This window comes from Leucopleurus acutus (genome assembly GCF_964270905.1).
Source record: "Leucopleurus acutus genome assembly, chromosome: 2".
In the NCBI taxonomy this organism is placed as follows: domain Eukaryota; kingdom Metazoa; phylum Chordata; class Mammalia; order Artiodactyla; family Delphinidae; genus Leucopleurus; species Leucopleurus acutus.
This window is the reverse complement of record NC_139143.1, coordinates 58,300,426-58,318,609: the sequence shown is the minus strand read 5'-3', so window position 1 is coordinate 58,318,609 and position 18,184 is coordinate 58,300,426. Positions and strand designations below refer to the sequence as shown.

Genomic DNA, 18,184 nt, shown 5'->3' with positions numbered 1-18,184 from the left:
CATCTTCAGAAGTCAAAATTTAGCCACATATAGACTCAAAATTCTTTCCAAAGTAGCATGCTGGCTAAAGCTCTTTCCCATAATTACTCTGATTAGATGATCCACCTAAGCATGTTATATGGCTTCTCTGTCATTACATGATTTCACTGTCTTCTCGTGTGTTGGTGCATTGTGACTTCATACATTCCAAGGGCATTCCACATGGCAACCAAAGGGCAGGAAGTGAGGACAGAGGGCCTTGCTTAGGGCTGTAGCTGTTATATGGCAGCCCTCTTTGCAGTCACATTATCCTTGTTTCCTCCTATAACATGGGAGAGTCTTTCTTTTTAGGGTTCAGTGGCTCAACAGGTTTGGAAGGATTTGGTAAAGGGATGCTTCCTTGAGTTCTACTGCTTGGAGAAGACAGGAAATTTAGCAAGTCAAATGGCAAAGGTAAAACCACTGTGGAAGGTTTCTCTGTGGACAAGGATTGCAGGGTGTGGAGGTACCGAAGCTGAACAGCAGCTGGAGTGCCTGATAGAATCTCGGCTGCCATCCTCAGGGACTCGGACGCAGCCTTCTCCCCTTCCGCAGCGATCATCTAGACAAGGGATGTGAAGAAAAGCAAAGTGATTTTTCTTCTTCGCTCCATGAAGGTTTTAATCCTACTTAGCGTGACTCAACAAACAAGCACTAGTATCTACTGTGTGACAGGTGAGCAGACTATCTTTTGTTCTTAAGGATCTTGATTTAGGCAGAGAGATTACACTGTTAATTGTAATTTAGGGTAGAAGTTTTTAAGGGCCATGACAAGTATAGAGGAAGTGTTAGGGGAGTTACTATGTCTGGTGGGCCTTGGAAGAGTAGTAGGATTTTGCCATTTAGAGGAAAGGTGTCGCCTTAAAGTGGGCAAAGGGCACTGGACTCAGAGATCCAGAAGCAACTCTGCCCAGAGGACTGCCTTCCTCCTCCACCAAAGCTCCAAAGTTATCCGCCCTCTTACATAGTTAGGGGTTTTTCTTTACCTACGTTCTGTTCTTTAAGGGAAATCCACCTCCCCTCCAGTCCTCATTTTCTCTTCCCAACACCCTTCCCGCCCACACCTCAATCCTCAGGAGCTGCCGGCAGCCACACCTTCTCCCTGGCATGCCTGAGTAGAGGCTATGAGTAGCACAGCCTTCTCTCAGCTCTGGCGTTGAGGGAATTGGGCCCTGATCGTGGTTGTCCCTCCAGAGCTTGTGCAGGGCTAGGGATACAGGTCGGGGTGTCATTAACCTAGAAGGGACAGGTGACTGATATTACCCAGGGAAAAATGCCAGTGCTAGAGAAGAGGGATGGAGCACGGGGAGATGCCTTTAGGGAGAGAGGGAGAAGGCAAGATTCAAGGAGCAGGTCACTGTTACCAATAACTTCAGAGAGAGGGAGTAACAGGAAAAGAGACCTTACGTTGGTCAGTTAGGAGGCTGTTAACACACTTGAGGAGAGCAATTTTAATAGAGTGGTGTGGGCATGAGCCAGATTCCCCCCAGCGCCTGGACGAATAGGTGAGGAGCGAAGGGGAAATGTTCTCCATGAGGAGGCCTTCTTTTGGATTCTCTGGGGATCCTCAAGGAGCAGCCGTGCAGGGGGACGGCCTGCTCAGGGCTGGCTCACCCGCACTCTGGCCTGTCTCTGTGCTTCGGCCTCCACCGCCAGCGAGTGCTGCAGCCCGGCTGGCAGCCTCACATCCTTACTGAAAGAGAAAGGGCATGGGTAGGTAGGTGTGCAGCACTGCTTTTAGCAGCCGGAGCTTTCGTACAGACCTGCCACCTTCTCTGCTGTCATTTCATGACGCACAGCGAATCCTGATTTAGCAGCGTGTGTGGCCCCCGACCTCTGCGCAGACAGTGGGCAGGGAAGAGCAGCTTCAGGGCAGTGCCTCAAAGGCTGATTTTTCTTATCACTGACGCTATAGTAGAGTTATGGTTTTCTCTTTACAAGTGAAACAAATTTTGTGTTGATATACTACGAACATTTTCCCACTTAAAGTTTAATCTAAATCCCGGCTGTTAAATTTCAATAATGAAGAACAGCCTCGAAGAGCCGTACTATTAATAATGAGGGAAGTCATCTAAGTTTATAAAAGGGAACTGATTTTGAAAAGGGTAGAACTGACCAAATGAGAACAATACTTAATGTATTGCATGAAAGATACAAAATTGTATTTTCCCCCTGATTGTAACTATTAAAAAATACATAGACAGAAAAATGGGCAGTTCCTCAGAAAGTTAAATATGGAGTTACCATATGATCCAGTAATTCCACCCCTGGGTATATACCCAAGGGAAGGGAAAACACGTTCACACAAAAACTTGCACATGAATGTTCATTGCAGCATGATTCATAATGGTCCCAAAGTGGAAACAACCCAAATGTCCATCAACTGATGAGTAGATAAACAAAATGTGGTATAGCCAGCTGCACAATAGAATAGTATTCGACCATAGAAAGGAATGAAGTACTGATTCATGCTACACCATGGTTGGATGCTGAAAACATTAAGGTAAGTGAAGGAAGCCAGACTCAGAAGGCCACGGATTGTGTGATTATAATATTTATATTAAATTCCTGGAATAGCCAAATCCAGAGAGACAGAGAGTAGATTAGTGGTTGTCAGGGGCTAGGGGTTGAGGAGGCAATGACGAATTCCTGCTTAGTGGATGCAGACTTTCTTTTGTAGATGATAAAAATATTCTGAAATTAGATGGTAGTGGTGGTTGCATCACTCTGTGAATATACTAAAAACCACTGAGTTGTAATTTAAAATGGTTAAAAATGGTGAGTTTTATGTTATGTGAATCTTATCTTTTAAAAATGTTTAAATCCATAGAAATATGAACGTAATTTGCCCAGATGTTATAGTGGTTATGTTATGGCTATGAGATAATAGGTAAATTTTTTTCTTTCTTCCAAATTTATGCTAATATGGCTACAGTACTCATTCAATGAAAGTAATTTTTCAAATAGAAGTTTTGAATAAAACCTAAATATCTCCCTTTATCATATTGTTCTTCCTGGTTAATTTCCTACCCACATTTCTGTTCTCTCCACTTTGATTCCCCAAATACAGGTCACTGCATCCAAGGCAACCTGTGGAGGGAAGAGTTTAGATGTCAGTAAGAACCTCCAGGTGGGAGGAGAGCACCCCTATGCACCGATGGCCATTGCACTGAGAAAGCACATTTCTCATTATGTACTTCCCTGTTTTGTTTTAACATTATAGGGCCTTGCAAAAGTTGTTTAATTTGCACAGTGCCACTCAACAAATATTTGTTGAATTAAAGATGGTGTGGTAGGCTGACTAATGGCTCCTAAAGACATCCATGCCCTAATCCCTGGAACCTGTGAGTATTACCCCAAAAGAGACTTTGCAGATGCAATTAAGTTCCAGGCTGTTAAAATGGGGAGTTTATCCTGGATCTTGCTGGTGGGCCCTAAAAGCAACTGCAAGTGTCTTTATAAGAGGGAAGTGGAGGGACATCTGGCTACAGAAGAGGAGAAGGTGGTGTGATGATGGAAGCAGAGGTTGGAGTGCTGTGCTTTTAAGATGGAGGAAGGGACCATGATCTAAAGAATGCAGGTGGTCACCTGAAGCTGAAAAAGGCAAGGAAATGAATTCTCCTCTCAAAACCTCCAGAAGGAACCAGTCCTGCTGACTGACACCTTGACTCTGGCCCAGTAAAACTTCTTTTGGACTTCTGGCCTTCAAAGCTGTAAGGTTGGGACTTCCCTGGTGGTCCAGTGGTAAAGAATCCGCCTTCCAATGCAGGGGACGCGGGTTCAGAGTACTAGGATCCCATGTGCCGCAGGGCAACTAAGCCCGTGCGCCACAACCAAGAGCCTGCGCACCGCTACTAAGACCCGATGCAGCCAATAAATAAATAGATATTTTTTTAAAAAAACTGTAAGGTTAAATTGGTGGTGGTTTAAGCCGTCAAGTTTGTGGTAATTTGTTACAGAAGCAATGGGAAATAATAGAGATGGTATATTTGTTAAATTTGTTCTAAAATGCATTTATTAGAGAACCAAAATCTTTAGTCTCTCTCTCATATGATATTCTCTTCCATATGATATTCATTTACAGGTGCTTTCACTTCCTGTTGGTGGCACGCATCTTCCCCACCTCCCCATCCCAGGAGTGGGAAGAAAATGAATTGTGTGTTCTGGAAAGGGGGGCAGGGCATGGAGCAATATGCGGGCCATACTCTTTTTCCTTTTTAACTTATTTCTGATGATTTCTTGGTGGCTAGATAAATAGTGCATTGGGAACCCTGATAAGACTAATTTAGGGGGTTGATGGGAGGAAGGAATGTTGAAAAAGACTTCATAGAGGAGGTGACATCTTAAAGAACAATATGATTTTGCCTGTAGGGAAAAGGGAAATATTTGGTACAGAGGAACAGCCTAAGAGCAGGCATGGAAGCATAGACTCACTGAACACTGGAGAAACACTAAGTCTGCTGGAGGATTAGATACACTGGGGGAAGGACAGCAAGAGGTGAGGCTACAACAGTTGGGTCATTTATCCGCTCATCCAAAAACCCAGTATCTGGCTGCTGTGTAACAGCCCCATGCCAGGTACTGAGGACAAAAGATGAATAAAATATGACCCCTGACATCATGGAGTTCATGGCATGGGAAGAAAAATGTGTAAATACATAAATTATAATTCAACATAACAAGGGCAAGCTTGAATGTCAAGTGTCTGGACCTTATCCTTTATCCTTTGGAGGGGAGGGATGAACAGGAAGAGAGGCTGAAGGGAAGGCAGAGGGGAGCAACGTGAGTGGTTTTTAAATTCCAGAGCAGCAACTCCCCTGTGTCTTCTTGTTCTAACTTCTCCTTTCAGCTTCTCTTATTTCCTGAATTCTTCCTTTTTCCACTAGGATGCTAGTCCCAGTTTTATCAGTGATGAATTGGACATGTCACGAACATTTGGATACTTCATCTTCTCAGCTGTGTCTGCTCAGGCCCCATCAGGCACAATCATTATCAATGCCTTCGATCCTTAGTTCCTTCTATTGAGGTCTTCCTTCAGCCAGACTCGAGTCATAGCCTCCGAACTCAGTTCTGGGCTTGGGTGCCTCATGGCCTCAATGACAGGCTCCGTCACTGGTGGTAATTGCCACCCGACTGGCCAGCTGCCTAGAATGCTGCTTTGTTCTCGTCTCTCTTCTGAATACCTTTGCCAGCTTGTCTTGGTAAGCAGTGAAGATGCCTTACCCTGGTTGTGGGCAAGGTCGCTGAGCTTGCTGCCTGCGGCCTAGACGCTGCTGCTTGTGAGGCAGCTCTTGCTTTTCTCTCCCTCCTATCATTCCAACTCAATCAAATCTAGGTGATGGATTGGGTAGTGAATCACATAAGGGTCTGTGACATCTTACCTCTTTTCATCTGAAAGTCTTATTTGAACTTATCATTATCTAACTTTGCTTGTTTCCCCAACTAGACTGTAAGGTCCCAAGATGCATTCCTTATCATCTCTGTGTCCCACCAACCCACCCTGTCCAGCCCCACCACCCCTGCCAGCTGCCACCCCCACCACCTTGTGCTATGTGGGCACTTTACAATGAGTCTAAAGCCACTTTTTGTTTTGAGAACAAAAACTGTGGCAATGACTGACTAATCAGCACAGATTGGTGACTATGATTGGCTCAGGGTCAATTTGGCAACCTCTTAACTGTCAGCTCCTTACAGGATGGTACCTTTGAATGCATGGCACATGGAAGATTCAGTAAATGGCCAATGAAGAAAGGAATAAAAGATAAAGGGATACTTCAGCATACTTGGTGTTAAATTCATCTAAGTACCTTTACATCTTGTGCAATGCTCTTCCTCTCTAGAAGAATTTCAGTGAGGGATCGATGTGCTAGGAGACGCTTCATGGTGGTCTGCACAAGGAATTGGACCGCTTTGGACACATGAGCAAGACTGCTTAGGAGAAGAGAGGCATTTTCCATTCGGTAGTAGCAGATGGCATCTATCTCCATTACAAACATGTCTTTGGTTACAACCTAGGCAGAAAAATTTTGGATGACAACCCTGATTCTTGGGTTCCTTTCCCACATGAGGATAGAGGAGCTAAATATGTTCAAAGGGTATTTTCTCAGCGTAAGATGATGGTAAGAAGAAAGAGTAGTTGGCTCGCCCTTTAATCAAAATAGACGTGTTTTTTTTGTAAATTATGGAGTTTGTATTAAATACACTAAAGAACTCACAATTTCAAGGAATCTTATAAATCCTTTTGTAAAAAAAAAATCAGGAATAATTTTCTTACATGAAAACATTCAGCTGATTGTATATCAGGTCTTTTAAAACCGATGCCAAAAAAATCTCCTAAAAGAGCAACATGTTCTGGGAAACAAGCGCTCAAATGTATTGAGTGTGCATCTAGAGGGCAGTTTGGTGATACATATCAAAAGCCCTAAACGATGTATGTGCACAACATTTCCATTTTTAGACATTAATCACAAGGATATATTTCAAGGGTTTAGCTGCAAGGATATGATTCATAGTATTGCTTATTGTAATCAAAAAGTAGAAATAATATCAACAATAGGGAATTAGTTAAGTAAATTCCAATTACTCAATTAGTTGAGTAAAATCCATACAATGAAATGCTGTGTGTCTGTTTAAAACAAAGAGGTAGAAACATAGGTAATATATGAAAAGGTGATAACAATAGATTGAGTGAAAAAAGACATGTTGCAAAATAGTATGTATGGTGTGATATATATATATATATATATATACAAACAAATGCACACACATATATATGTCTGAAACTACAACCACATATATAGGGAAGTCTGAAAGGATACATTCTAAAATATCAACTCTATGGGTGATAGGGTTAGGTATAAGTTTTACTCCTTTTTATATTTTATTATATAAAATAAGCCTTTTAAAAGTATATTATTTTTATTCACATTTCCATTTACCAAAAGAAAGAATGAGAAAGAACCTCAGACTGAAAGTGGGAGACAGTTTAGGAAAGGCTTATAAATCTGAATCAGTAACAGGAAAGTCTAGATGTTATCTCTACATTTAACTTTTAATTGTGGTAAAATACACAAAACATCAAATTCACCATCTTAACCATTTTTAAGTGCACAATTCAGTAGTGTTAAGTACATTCACATTGTTGGGCAACCAGCGTCCAGAACTCTTTACATCTTGCAAAACTGAAAACTGGTGAACAATTCCCCATTCTCTCCTCCCGGCAGTCCCCGCAACCATCATTCACTTTCTGTTGCTCTGAATTTCACTACTCTATGTTCCTCATATAAATGGAATCATACAGTATTTGTCTTTTTGTGACTGGCTTATTTCACTTGGCATACTTTTCTCAAGGTTCAGCCATGTTGTAGTATATGCCGGAATTTCTTTCCTTTTTAAGGCTGATTATTATTCCATTGTCGGCATGTACATTTTGTTTATCTATTCAGCCATCAATGGGCATGTGGATTGCTTCCACCTTTTGGCCATTGTGAAAAAAAATGATGCTATGGACATAGGTATACAAATGTCTCTTCAGTACCCTGCTTTCAATTCTTTGGCATTTATACCCAAAAGAAGAATTGGTGGATTATATGGTAATTCTATTTTTAATTTTTTGAGGAACTGTCATACTGTTTTCTACAGTAGCTGCACCATTTTACCTTCCCACCTACAGTATACAAGGGTTCCAATTTCTCTACATCTTTGCCAACACTTACTATTTTCTGTTTTTTTCTTAATAAGAGCCATCCTGATAGATGTGAGGTGGTATCTCATTGTGTTTTTGATTTGCATTTCTCTGATGATTAGTGATGTGGAGCATCTTTTCATGTGTTTTTTGGCCATTTGTATATCTGCTTTGGAGAAATGTCTATTCAAGTCTGTATTGAAATGTCTATTCAAGTCAAGTATATATACTGTCTACCATATATGGAGGACAATCTGCTTTACTCAAAGTCATCTGATTTAAATATTAATCTTATCTAAAAAAAAATACCTTAACAGCAACATCTAGATGTATTTGACCAAATATCTGGGTACCATGGTTTAGCCAGGTTGACACATAAAATTAACCATCACAAAGGCCTTTGTCCATTTTTAATTGGATTGTTTGCTTTCTTGTTGTTGAGTTATAAGATGTTATATATTCTGGATATTAACCTCTTATCAGATATAGTATTTGCAGTTTTTTTCCCATTCTGTAAGTTGCCTTTTCATTCTGTTGATTGTGTCCTTTGTTGTAAAGGAGTTTTAAATTTTGATGTAGCCCATATCTCTTTTTCTTTTCTACTTTTGAGCAAAAATAGTCATTTTCCTCTGGGCCAGAAGTGGTAGCTTGGCCAGGGAAAATGTAGAAAGAAAGCAAAATCCACCACTTGGCTTACCTCATGAAAGGGTATCTCCAAGGTTTGGAGGCGAAGGTCAACCTTGTGGTAGGTATCCAGGCAGGGCAAAAAGAAGAAAAGGCCTAGAAGAGGGGGCAGGGGAAGTGACAGGTGAATGGCTAGCATGGAGGCCATTTGGAGTGCACTCTTTTGGCGTCAAGTTGCATGTTGCATTGCTTTTCTTAGCCTCCAACTGCCCATAGACCTCCCCATATCCCACCTCCACCCATGGTGTGTTTGTTGTTACTAAGGCTACCAAATAATTTGTTGTTCAAGCTGGGGCACTTTTGAGGGTGAAAGGAGAGCACTATTATGACTTACACCAGGACAACAGGCATAAACAGGGATTATCCCCAGCAAAATGGGCTGTATGGTCACCTTGGTCATGGTGCTGACCTGTCCAGATATTGGGTTACACATCGGTCTCCTTCACTAGATTTAAACTCTATAACAAGAGCATCTTATGCATTCCTGTTAGCCTTAGTGCCTTTTAGGTGCTCTGTAAAACTATTTCTTGAATCCATGTGTGTAAGAACTTTAGAGCCAGCAACCTCCATGTGGTATTTCTTAAAATGTGAGCCCCAAAGGAATCAGAATAGCAACATCATGATACCAGCCTTCTGGTTGGCTAGTTAGTCCTCACCCACCCAATATAATGTATAGGGTCAATGTGCAATCAATATTTTAGATTGATTTATTGAGATTTTCTGAGAGACCATTGGACACTGTAGGCTTGTACAAGAGCCAAAGCTTTGTTGGAATCAGCAGTACCTCAAGCACCCATGATCTCTCTGAGGAGCCACCCAGTTACTAGCCCTTCTCAGACCCAGTCGAGAAGGATACCAAAAACTAGAACCAGAACAAGGCGTCCCTGTTCTGGAACTACAGGGTCTGGTTCTATTTTTGTGTGAACCAATCTGTTGGCTCTGAATCTTCAAACTGATTTGTGTCTCCTGGTCTGGTGTCTATTCTCTATCTGTTTCTGTAGAGCTGGCTTGGAACTTGGACCCTTTCCAATCTGTGCACAGTGGGACTTTACTTCTTCTCATGTCTTCCTGGATTAGCTCTTCAAACCCCAACTATTAGACTTTTCAGACTAACGATACTTCTATCTGTGCCCCATAATCAGCTTGGACTTCTGGATACAAACTCTGTAAGACTTTAAGGTCCTAGAGACTAGAGACCATGTCTAATTCATCCATCTTCATATCCTTTGTAGTTAAACAATGAAACATGGGAAGTGCTTAATCTATGTTTCTTAAATTTCCATGAACTGAAGGCCAATTTGTTACTTGGATGCTGAACTTTGCCTATCTAGCCTGGTGTGTTCTGATTCCCTGGATCCTGAACTAGCTCAGTTTTGCTCTGAGAATTCACAGGACTCAGACCACTTACATGTTCTACTCAAACCAGTACCTGGTCTTAGGTCCTAGCCTACTTGCTACTCCAGCCAGCCTGGCCCTGGCATTCAGCTTTTTGCATCCACTCTCTCTTTTGGTCACTGTGACCTGGTAGTAATGCTCTCTGAAGAATTTCTTAATAACCTGTGTTACAAGTAACAGATTGAAAAATGAAGATATCATGAATCAAGTTACTTCATGTAATCTGAGGGCTGCATTACAAACATGCATGGATTGAAGAAATTGGCAAGTCTCTGGGGGGGGGGGGGTAAAAAAGATCATTCTTACCAGGGCCTTTGGCTCTTCCAGGAAGCAGATGTCCCAATCGGAATATAATTACTCTCTCATACTCCTGTATAACCTAAAGGAAAATTTAATACTTTTGAATCACTCCAAGAGATTAAAATGAAGTCTTCAGAAGACCCTGGTGTGAGAGTGATCCTAGGTATCAGAAATCTTTTGCTTTGAGAACCAAGAAAAAATTTCTGTTAATACTTACATTTCTAAAATATATACTTAGTAAATGAAGAATTTCAGAAACCAATGAAAAAGTATAAAATTTTTGAGACTGTGGACAGAATTTTGATTAGAGAGTCATGGTTATCTAAAAAATAATTGGTTCCACCAAATCAAAGTAGTCACAGCATATTTAATCTTGTATATTGCCGTGACTGATGCATTATGAGCTTTTACATGTATCACTCATTAGCTATTTACAGACCTTACGGCAGCCATGCAGGTGCTCAGATCACCCTTCAGGAAGAGCCTGTAGCCAACTATATGTTGTCTGTAGGAGATACACTTTCTATTTAAATATACAAATAGGTTGAAAGTAAAAAGAGAAAAAAATATACCGCACAAAGAGTAACCAAAAGACAGTAGGAGTGACTATACCGATATCAGACAAAATGAAGTTTAAAACAAACACGCAAAAATGTTATTAGTGATAAAGAGGGACATTGTGTAACGACACAATGGCCAATGTGTTAGGAAGGTATAACAATGGTAAACATATATGTACCTAAAAATAGAGTTCCAACATATATAAAACAAAAACCAAAAGAACTGAAGGTAGATATAGACAATTCAATAATAAAAGTTGGAGACTTTACTATCCCACTTTCAATCATGGATAAAACAACTAGACAGAAGGTCAACAAGGAAAGAAAAGACTTGAACAACACTATAAACAAACTAAACCTAACAGATAGCTATGCATAACTCCACCCAACAATAGCAGAATACATATTCTTCTCAAGCACACATGAAACATCTCCAGGACAGACCATATGCTGGGCCATAAAAAAAACTCAATAAATTTAAAAGGATTGAAACCACACTAAGTATATTCTCTGATTACAATGGAATGAAATTAGAAATTGATAACAGAAGGAAATTTGGGAAATTCACATATATATGGAAATCAAATCACACACTCTAAAATAACTGATAGGTCAAAGAAGATATCACAAAAGAAATTAAAAAACACTTTGAGGGACTTCGCTGGTGGCGCAGTGGTCAAGAATCCGCCTGCCAATGCAGGGGACATGGGTTCGAGCCTGGTCCAGGAAGATCCCACATGCCGTGGAGCAAATAAGCCTGTGTGCCACAACTACTGAACCTGCGCCCTAGAGCCTGCGAGCCACAACTATTGAAGCCTGCGTGCCTAGAGCCTATGCTCCACAACAAGAGAAGCCACCACAATGAGAAGCCTGTTCACTGCAACAAAGAGTAGCCCTGGCTCACTGCAACTACAGAAAGCCTGCACACAGCAACAAAGACCCAATGCAGCCAAAAATAAATAAAAAGTAAATAAATTTTTAAAATGCTGTAAATTCCGAACACAATGATAAATAAAGTTTATTAAAAAAAAAACCACTTTGAGATGAATGAAAACAAAACCTCAAGATACCAAAACATATGGGATGTAACTAAAGTAGTGCTTAAAGGAAAATTTATAGCTGTAAATGCCTATAACAAAAGAGAAGAAATATCTCAAAATAATACCCTAATTTTCTACCTTAATATACTGGAAATAGAAGCACAAACTAAACCCAAAGTAAGCAGGAAGAAGAAAATAAAGATTAGAGTGGAAATAAATGCAATAGAAAATAGAAAAGCATCAGAGAAAAGCAACTGAACCAAAAGTTGGTTCTTTGACAAGATCAACAAAATTGACATATACTTAGCGAGACTGACCAAGAGAAAAGAGAGGAGATTCAAATTGCTGAAATCAGGAGTCAAAGAGGAATGACAGAGACATCACTACTGTCCTTACAGAAATAAAAAAGATTATAAAAGAAAATATTGTGAACAACTATATACCAATTAGATAACAGGTGAAATGGACAAATTCCTACAGAGTCATAAACTATCAAAACTGACTCGAGAAGAAAAAGAAAAATGAAAAAGACCCAGAATTAAAAGATTAAATTAGTAGTTTAAAAATTTCCCACAAAGAGAAGTCCAGGACCAGATGGCTTCACTGGTAAATTCTGCCAAATATTTAAAGAGGAATTAATACCAGTTCTTCACAAATTCTCCCAAATAATAGAAGAGGAGGGAAATCTTTCCAACTCATTCTCTGAGGCCAGTATTACCCTGATACCAAAATAAGACAGTGATATCACAAGACAAGAAAACTACAGACCAGTATCTCTCATGAATATAAATGCAAAAATCCTCAACAAACAACCAGCAACTTGACTCCAGTAACATATAAAAAGGATTATACATCATAACCAAGTGGGACTTATTCTAGGAATACACAGTTGATTTAACATCCAAAATTCAATGAATGTAATACACCATATTAACAGAATAAAGGGCAAATACCATGTAATCATCTCAATGGGGGAAGAAAAGGCATTTGACAAAATCCAACACCCTTTCACAAAGACGAAGGAGAAGAAGAGGAAGGAGAGCTTGTGTGGGGAGTGAAATCGGCCACAGCCCCGGCAGCATCTGTAGCGTTCCAGCCAAGGACATGCTCTTCCCTGACAGCTCCGGCCAATGACTAAGTTTGGCAGGGATACAAGGGCTTGGGCATTTCTGCCCATTGCGAGACTCATCTATGAGGCAAACTTTGCTCTGGAGTTCCGTTTCAGTCTGGCCAAGACTTTCTTGGAGGTATCCCACAGTCTGAGGCACTCTCTGTCCAATCCTTTCTTCCCCTTCTCATATCACAGGTGTCAGATCTGCATCATCCTCTGAAGGTTTTCCCTGCCTACTCTTATTCTCTCTCCCCTTAATCTTTCACAGACAATGCCACCCCATAAATCTCTTGCACTTCTAATTCCATCTTGGTATGTGCTTCCCAAACTGACACAGGTCTTCATTTACTTCAGGGACAGCCATGTGTAACCACCCGTGGGCCCAAGGTAATTATCATCTGTGGTCTATAGAAGCTGCCTGAGAAGTTTCCTGGAGGTGTCAGGAGTAGGCATCATGACCTCTTCTGGGCTGGTCTTTGTGTTATAGAGTGTCGATGAACTAGACATAGCTCCTGTCCTGAAGGGGCTCTCAGTCTAATGGCAGCGATTGTGTATCCACAAATATTATACATGTGGTAATTGCTAGAATTGATGTGAAAGTAGGATGACATGAGAGCACAAGGAAGGGAATGACAGTCTGGAGGAGTCAAGGAAGGCTTCACAGTTACCTCTGAGCAGGTATAAAGAGTAAGAGCTCTCCTGGAAGGTGAGTGGGAGTGAGGGCATTCCATGCAGAGCAGACAGCACGTACCAAAACACAGAAATGAGAGTGGACATGGTGCGGTCAGTGAGAGGCACCAGGAAATTACTTATTGGGTCCTCATGGAATCTCACCTTTATGCAGAACCAGATAGAAAAAGGGAAGGTCACAATGATGAAGAGCAGGGATGTGAGGACAAGAAGCCACTCACAAGCCCCTAAACTGGAAGACTTGGTACCTTAAAAAAAAAAAAGCAAAAGAATAATTATATTGGAACTTCACCATATTCACTGACTAGCACCTCTAGTCCAGTCCTTGGTATTAGGGTCAGAGCAGTTTGCCGACTTTGCTGGAAATAATGGAACGAGCTGGATATCAGCGTGGTCAGTTCCCAGAGCCGGGGGCGCGGTCTGTGTGAAGGGCTTTGTGGGCAGATGGAAGGTGGAGCAGGCTCCTAGAAAGGCAGTGGAGGGTACACTGGAACAACCACAGAATCTGGGCAGAAGGTCTGGGTTCTGGTTCTGGCTCCACCATTTTCTGTCCAAATGACCTTAAGCAAGGTACACAACCTCTCAGTTGCCTCATCTATTCAAGGAAATGCTATTGCATAACTATTTCATAATAACTATCTCGTGGAATAGCTCACATCTCTGGCATAAGAATGAAATGACGTATAAACATAAAAGCACCAAACTGTGTTTTTTTACATGTCTGGTGTTGTCATTTAAAACTCATGTTTACCTAGTGGTAACTGCTACAAAAGTACTTTTTCTACCTGAGCCCCTCTTAAAGAGGTACCTTAAAAATACACGATCAATAAAATTGCTACAAAATAGATTTATGTTCCAAAGGCTCTTAGCATTACAAAGGTTCCATTTAAGTCTTTATTTTTCAGTGTGAAAAGCAGATTGCTGTCAAGTTTGTTAGACACGATTGGCTTTACTTTTGAGCTATCCATTTCCAACTAGACGACAGAAGCTGTGCTCCTTTTATATGCATGTGCCAAAAAGGCATACACACACACACACACACACACACACACACACACACACACACACACACAGCCATACTTAGGTGATATTTCCTTAGTATCCTCTAGAAGTATAATTTTGAGAAAAAACAGGACCCTTTGTCCCTCTCTGCATAGTTTCTTCTATTTGAAGTGGTTCAAACCACATGTGTCCAGAGGTTCATCTTCCCTGAAATTACAGCTCCATCTACCACTTGCCCCAATATGTGAAATTCCTCCATGAGAGCCCCTTCTTTGGCTTCAGGTGTGGATCTTTAGACAGTCTTTGAAAATCACCTATATGGGGTAATATTAGCCCATTTGTGCCTATAAAAAAGTGATATGGAACTGGAGTTCAGGCCATCCAGGTTGCTTGGGTGATAAATGAAATGGTATCAGGGAAAATTCAGTCTCAAGGACATAAGCTTCTTGGGGCCTTGTCTTGTTTAAACCGTGTCCCAGGACTGGAATAGTGCCTGACACATACAGGTGCTCAATAAATACTTGTTGAATGTAGGAAGGAAGGAGAAGTGGATACTGAAAATGATTTAAATGTAATGGTTATAGAAATCTCAAGAATTTTAATCCACAGGTACTAGAAAACTGGCCAAAGGGATACTATTTGTCAGTTTAAAAATCTTATAGAGGAATAGAAGGTGACTAAAGATTAGAAATGGTGAAAAGTCTATTTTTAAGGGATGGGAAGGAAATGGATAACTAATTAGTAGGCCTGAAAATTTGATTTCCATGCTTGCAAAATAACTGGAAAGGTCATCACCAAATTGATGTGCAGATTACTCGAAGAGGGCAGATATACAAGCTGCACCAGCACAAAACCAAATTCGGTGCTAAATGCCAATGTATGGCAGTTCCTAAATGGTGTCCCACGGAACACTAATCCTCCAGGGTGCTCCACAAAGCAAGTGTTCCTGGAGCAAACAAGTTTAGGAAATATTGTGTACCGTATCCCACTCCTGGAGCTTCCCAATAGTCACTGGCATATTGAAGCTAGGAGAATCCCTGCAGCAAAGAAGCATTCTTAGCTTTGTTTAACCTAGTATTTCCCAAACATTTGACCAGGTGATGTCTTCTCCAAGCAAATTCATGTTCTATGGAATTTATTTCTCATGCAACCTACTCTGGGAGATGCAGTTTTGGGAGAGGTGTTTCTATCAACATCTTATTAGTTTTTGCAATATTCTTCCCTAAAAGCAATAACAGTGTTATTGCCATGTTTACTAGCTTATAAATATATTTCATTTGCCAGTGGTAACCATGGTAAGTAAAAATAAATAAATGCACATACCAACAAAATTTATATTTTATAAGTGAAGAAAGTCCTCAAAATTCCTTCATACCATAGTTAGGGATGTGAACAGAAAACTAATATGTATACCCAAATCTAACTTGAAGCTTTACTCACAAAATATTATTCTCTTAGAATGAGTTCCTTGAATATCCAATTTGTTTAGTGTAAGTGAATAGTGAAACGCTACATGTTAAAGCAGGAAGCGCCTTGAGATACGACAGTCTGAGAATCCTCAACATTTCAGTAAAATGAAGCTTCTCTTAGTTTCTCCCAAATCTTAGGTAGCCTGGCTGTGGGAGTGTGGTACTAGTGAGGAGGAGAGGGGATGTTGATGTGTCTGTTCCCCTTTCCTCTGGGAGCCACAGAAACCTCCCAGACAAGGGCTCAGCAAGGGTGTCTCATCCTTAATGGGCTCATCCATTGCTTGGGGGGGCCTGAAGCTCTAGTCACTTTATAGCTGAACAGATTGAGTGAGGCCCACAAGGTGAAGCTACTAGCCCAAGGCCACAGCTAGTTGGTGGCAGTGCTGGAACCATGACCAGAAATCAGGGGCAGCACCCTGCAAGGATGGGCTTTTCAATAAGACTGTTTTATTCTGGAATGCTGGCTTCTCCACTTCCCACCTGTAGGTCTTGGGCAAGTTATTTAATTTCTCAGCATTTTTTCTCATCTGTGACACGGGAACGATAATACTCAGTAAAACACCTAGCATGTGCCTGGCACACAGTAGGAGCTCCAAAAATGGGGCTCCCTTCCTTCCCTACCCCACCGATGTGGTCTGAAGCACAATACTTACACAATACTAACCTCAGCACTACTGTAGCAGTGAATCCAATAACGCTTTAATGACCAGAAGTTTCTGACCCATGAAAGGGCATCAGTTAGGCAAAACAGTATTAACATGGTCAACATAAACTACATCCCAATTGCTGGAATCTTTCTCAAGTCATAGCTTTCAGTGCTACAGCATATAGGGCAGTGCTGGTAGCCAGGAGATGTTAAAATTTCATAGTCAGCAGAAAGTAGTATAACACACTATTCCTTATTTACCTTCCTTTAAACCTCCCTCACCCTGAAATTAAGGTGTAATGAGTTTTTTCTTCCACTCATTATAGAAAGGATTGGAAGCAGATAAATTTGTTCCTAAGAGTTGCTTCACCTGCAGAAGCTAAAGAGACACCTTTCCCTGTGATTCCCTCCCTTTGGTCTAACTTGCCTCTTTTAGCTTGCAAGGGTGTTTTTTTTTCTTTCCCTCCAGGCTTTGCGCAAGATAAGTGCTTTGAGTGTCTTATCTCATTTTATCCTCACAATTACCCTCTGAGGTGGGTACTATTGCTGTCCCCATTTGATACATGGTTAAGTCCCTGACTATGATCAAATAGTTAGCTAAGATTCAAACTGAGATCTAGCTTTTCTCTACTTGGCTCTGCTGCCTCTACTTTTTAGAAAGTATGATCACTGCAAAGTATAAAATACTTTTAGGAAAGTCTGATGAGGAGAAAAGAATAAGCTACATAGTTGCCCTGAACCATGTTGATTGGTCCCCAACCTGGATCACACTCCCTCCCACCTCCCATCCTTGGCTGACCCCTGAGAACAGTGGTATTTAGCTGATGTTATTTGTATTTCTTCTGATGCATTTTGGTCTCCACCACTGAGGGGTCGGTGGGTCCTATCTCGCGTCTTTCATTTCCTGAGAAACTGAGCAGGTCCAGCAGGCTGCTCTGGCCTCGGAAGCTCTCGGTGCAGTGCCTCATTGCACCTTAATTGACATCCCTTGGGTACCACTTGGAAAGGCCGCACCCCCTCCCGGGGCCTCAGCCTGACCGCTGTACCTTCCTCGGGCCGCTCGCTCTCCAGCAGCGCCACCACCTCGGTGCCCTCCTCGCCAGAGCCCCGGACCTCATCCACGTCCACCACGGTGGCTGCAGGCGCTCGGGGCTCACCCGGGCTCCCTGCCCGCCCGAGGGCCGGCTGCTCCGGCCCGGCGTCCCGGCGCCCGCGGCCTCTGCCGCCCCTCTCGGCCTTCGCCCTCTTGTTCTCTTTGTGGGCGGACCCGCTGCCTCTCCCGTGGGCCTCTCTGGAGGAGCTCCGAGCCCTTTTCTCCATCCTCAGAACGACCGAATCCAGGAGCGCAGTTCCTGCAAAGTCGCTGGCAGGGATGCGGGGCGCGTCCCGGGGGGAACTATAATGACCTTGGGCGGGGGCGGGACCTGGGCGGTGGGCAGGCGGGGCTCTGCTCGGGGTGAAACCCGGCAGCTGTTTCTCAGGGGAGCTGTGGACAGGGCGCGCCACCCCTGAGACTTGGTGCTACCTTCAACAGTGAGTTTTTGTGAAAACCCATGTGCCAATTTATGGCGTTTTAAAATGTGTT

General features: G+C 41.9%; 1 protein-coding gene across 2 annotated transcripts; it reads right to left on the bottom strand.

The window, feature by feature from the left end:
* Positions 1-301: 301 nt before the first annotated feature.
* NPHS2 (NPHS2 stomatin family member, podocin) lies at positions 302-17,919 on the bottom strand (the record flags this gene model as incomplete). Of its 2 annotated transcripts, XM_082865775.1 has the most annotated exons (8): positions 302-580; positions 1,633-1,711; positions 3,053-3,108; positions 5,826-6,029; positions 8,400-8,482; positions 10,088-10,160; positions 13,627-13,730; positions 17,646-17,919. In XM_082865775.1, 8 exons carry the CDS (start codon positions 17,917-17,919, stop codon positions 302-304), a joined length of 1,152 nt encoding a protein of 383 aa, XP_082721901.1. The 2 variants fall into 2 exon arrangements, with proteins under 2 accessions (XP_082721901.1, XP_082721902.1); XM_082865776.1 differs by lacking the exon at positions 5,826-6,029.
* Positions 17,920-18,184: the final 265 nt, after the last annotated feature.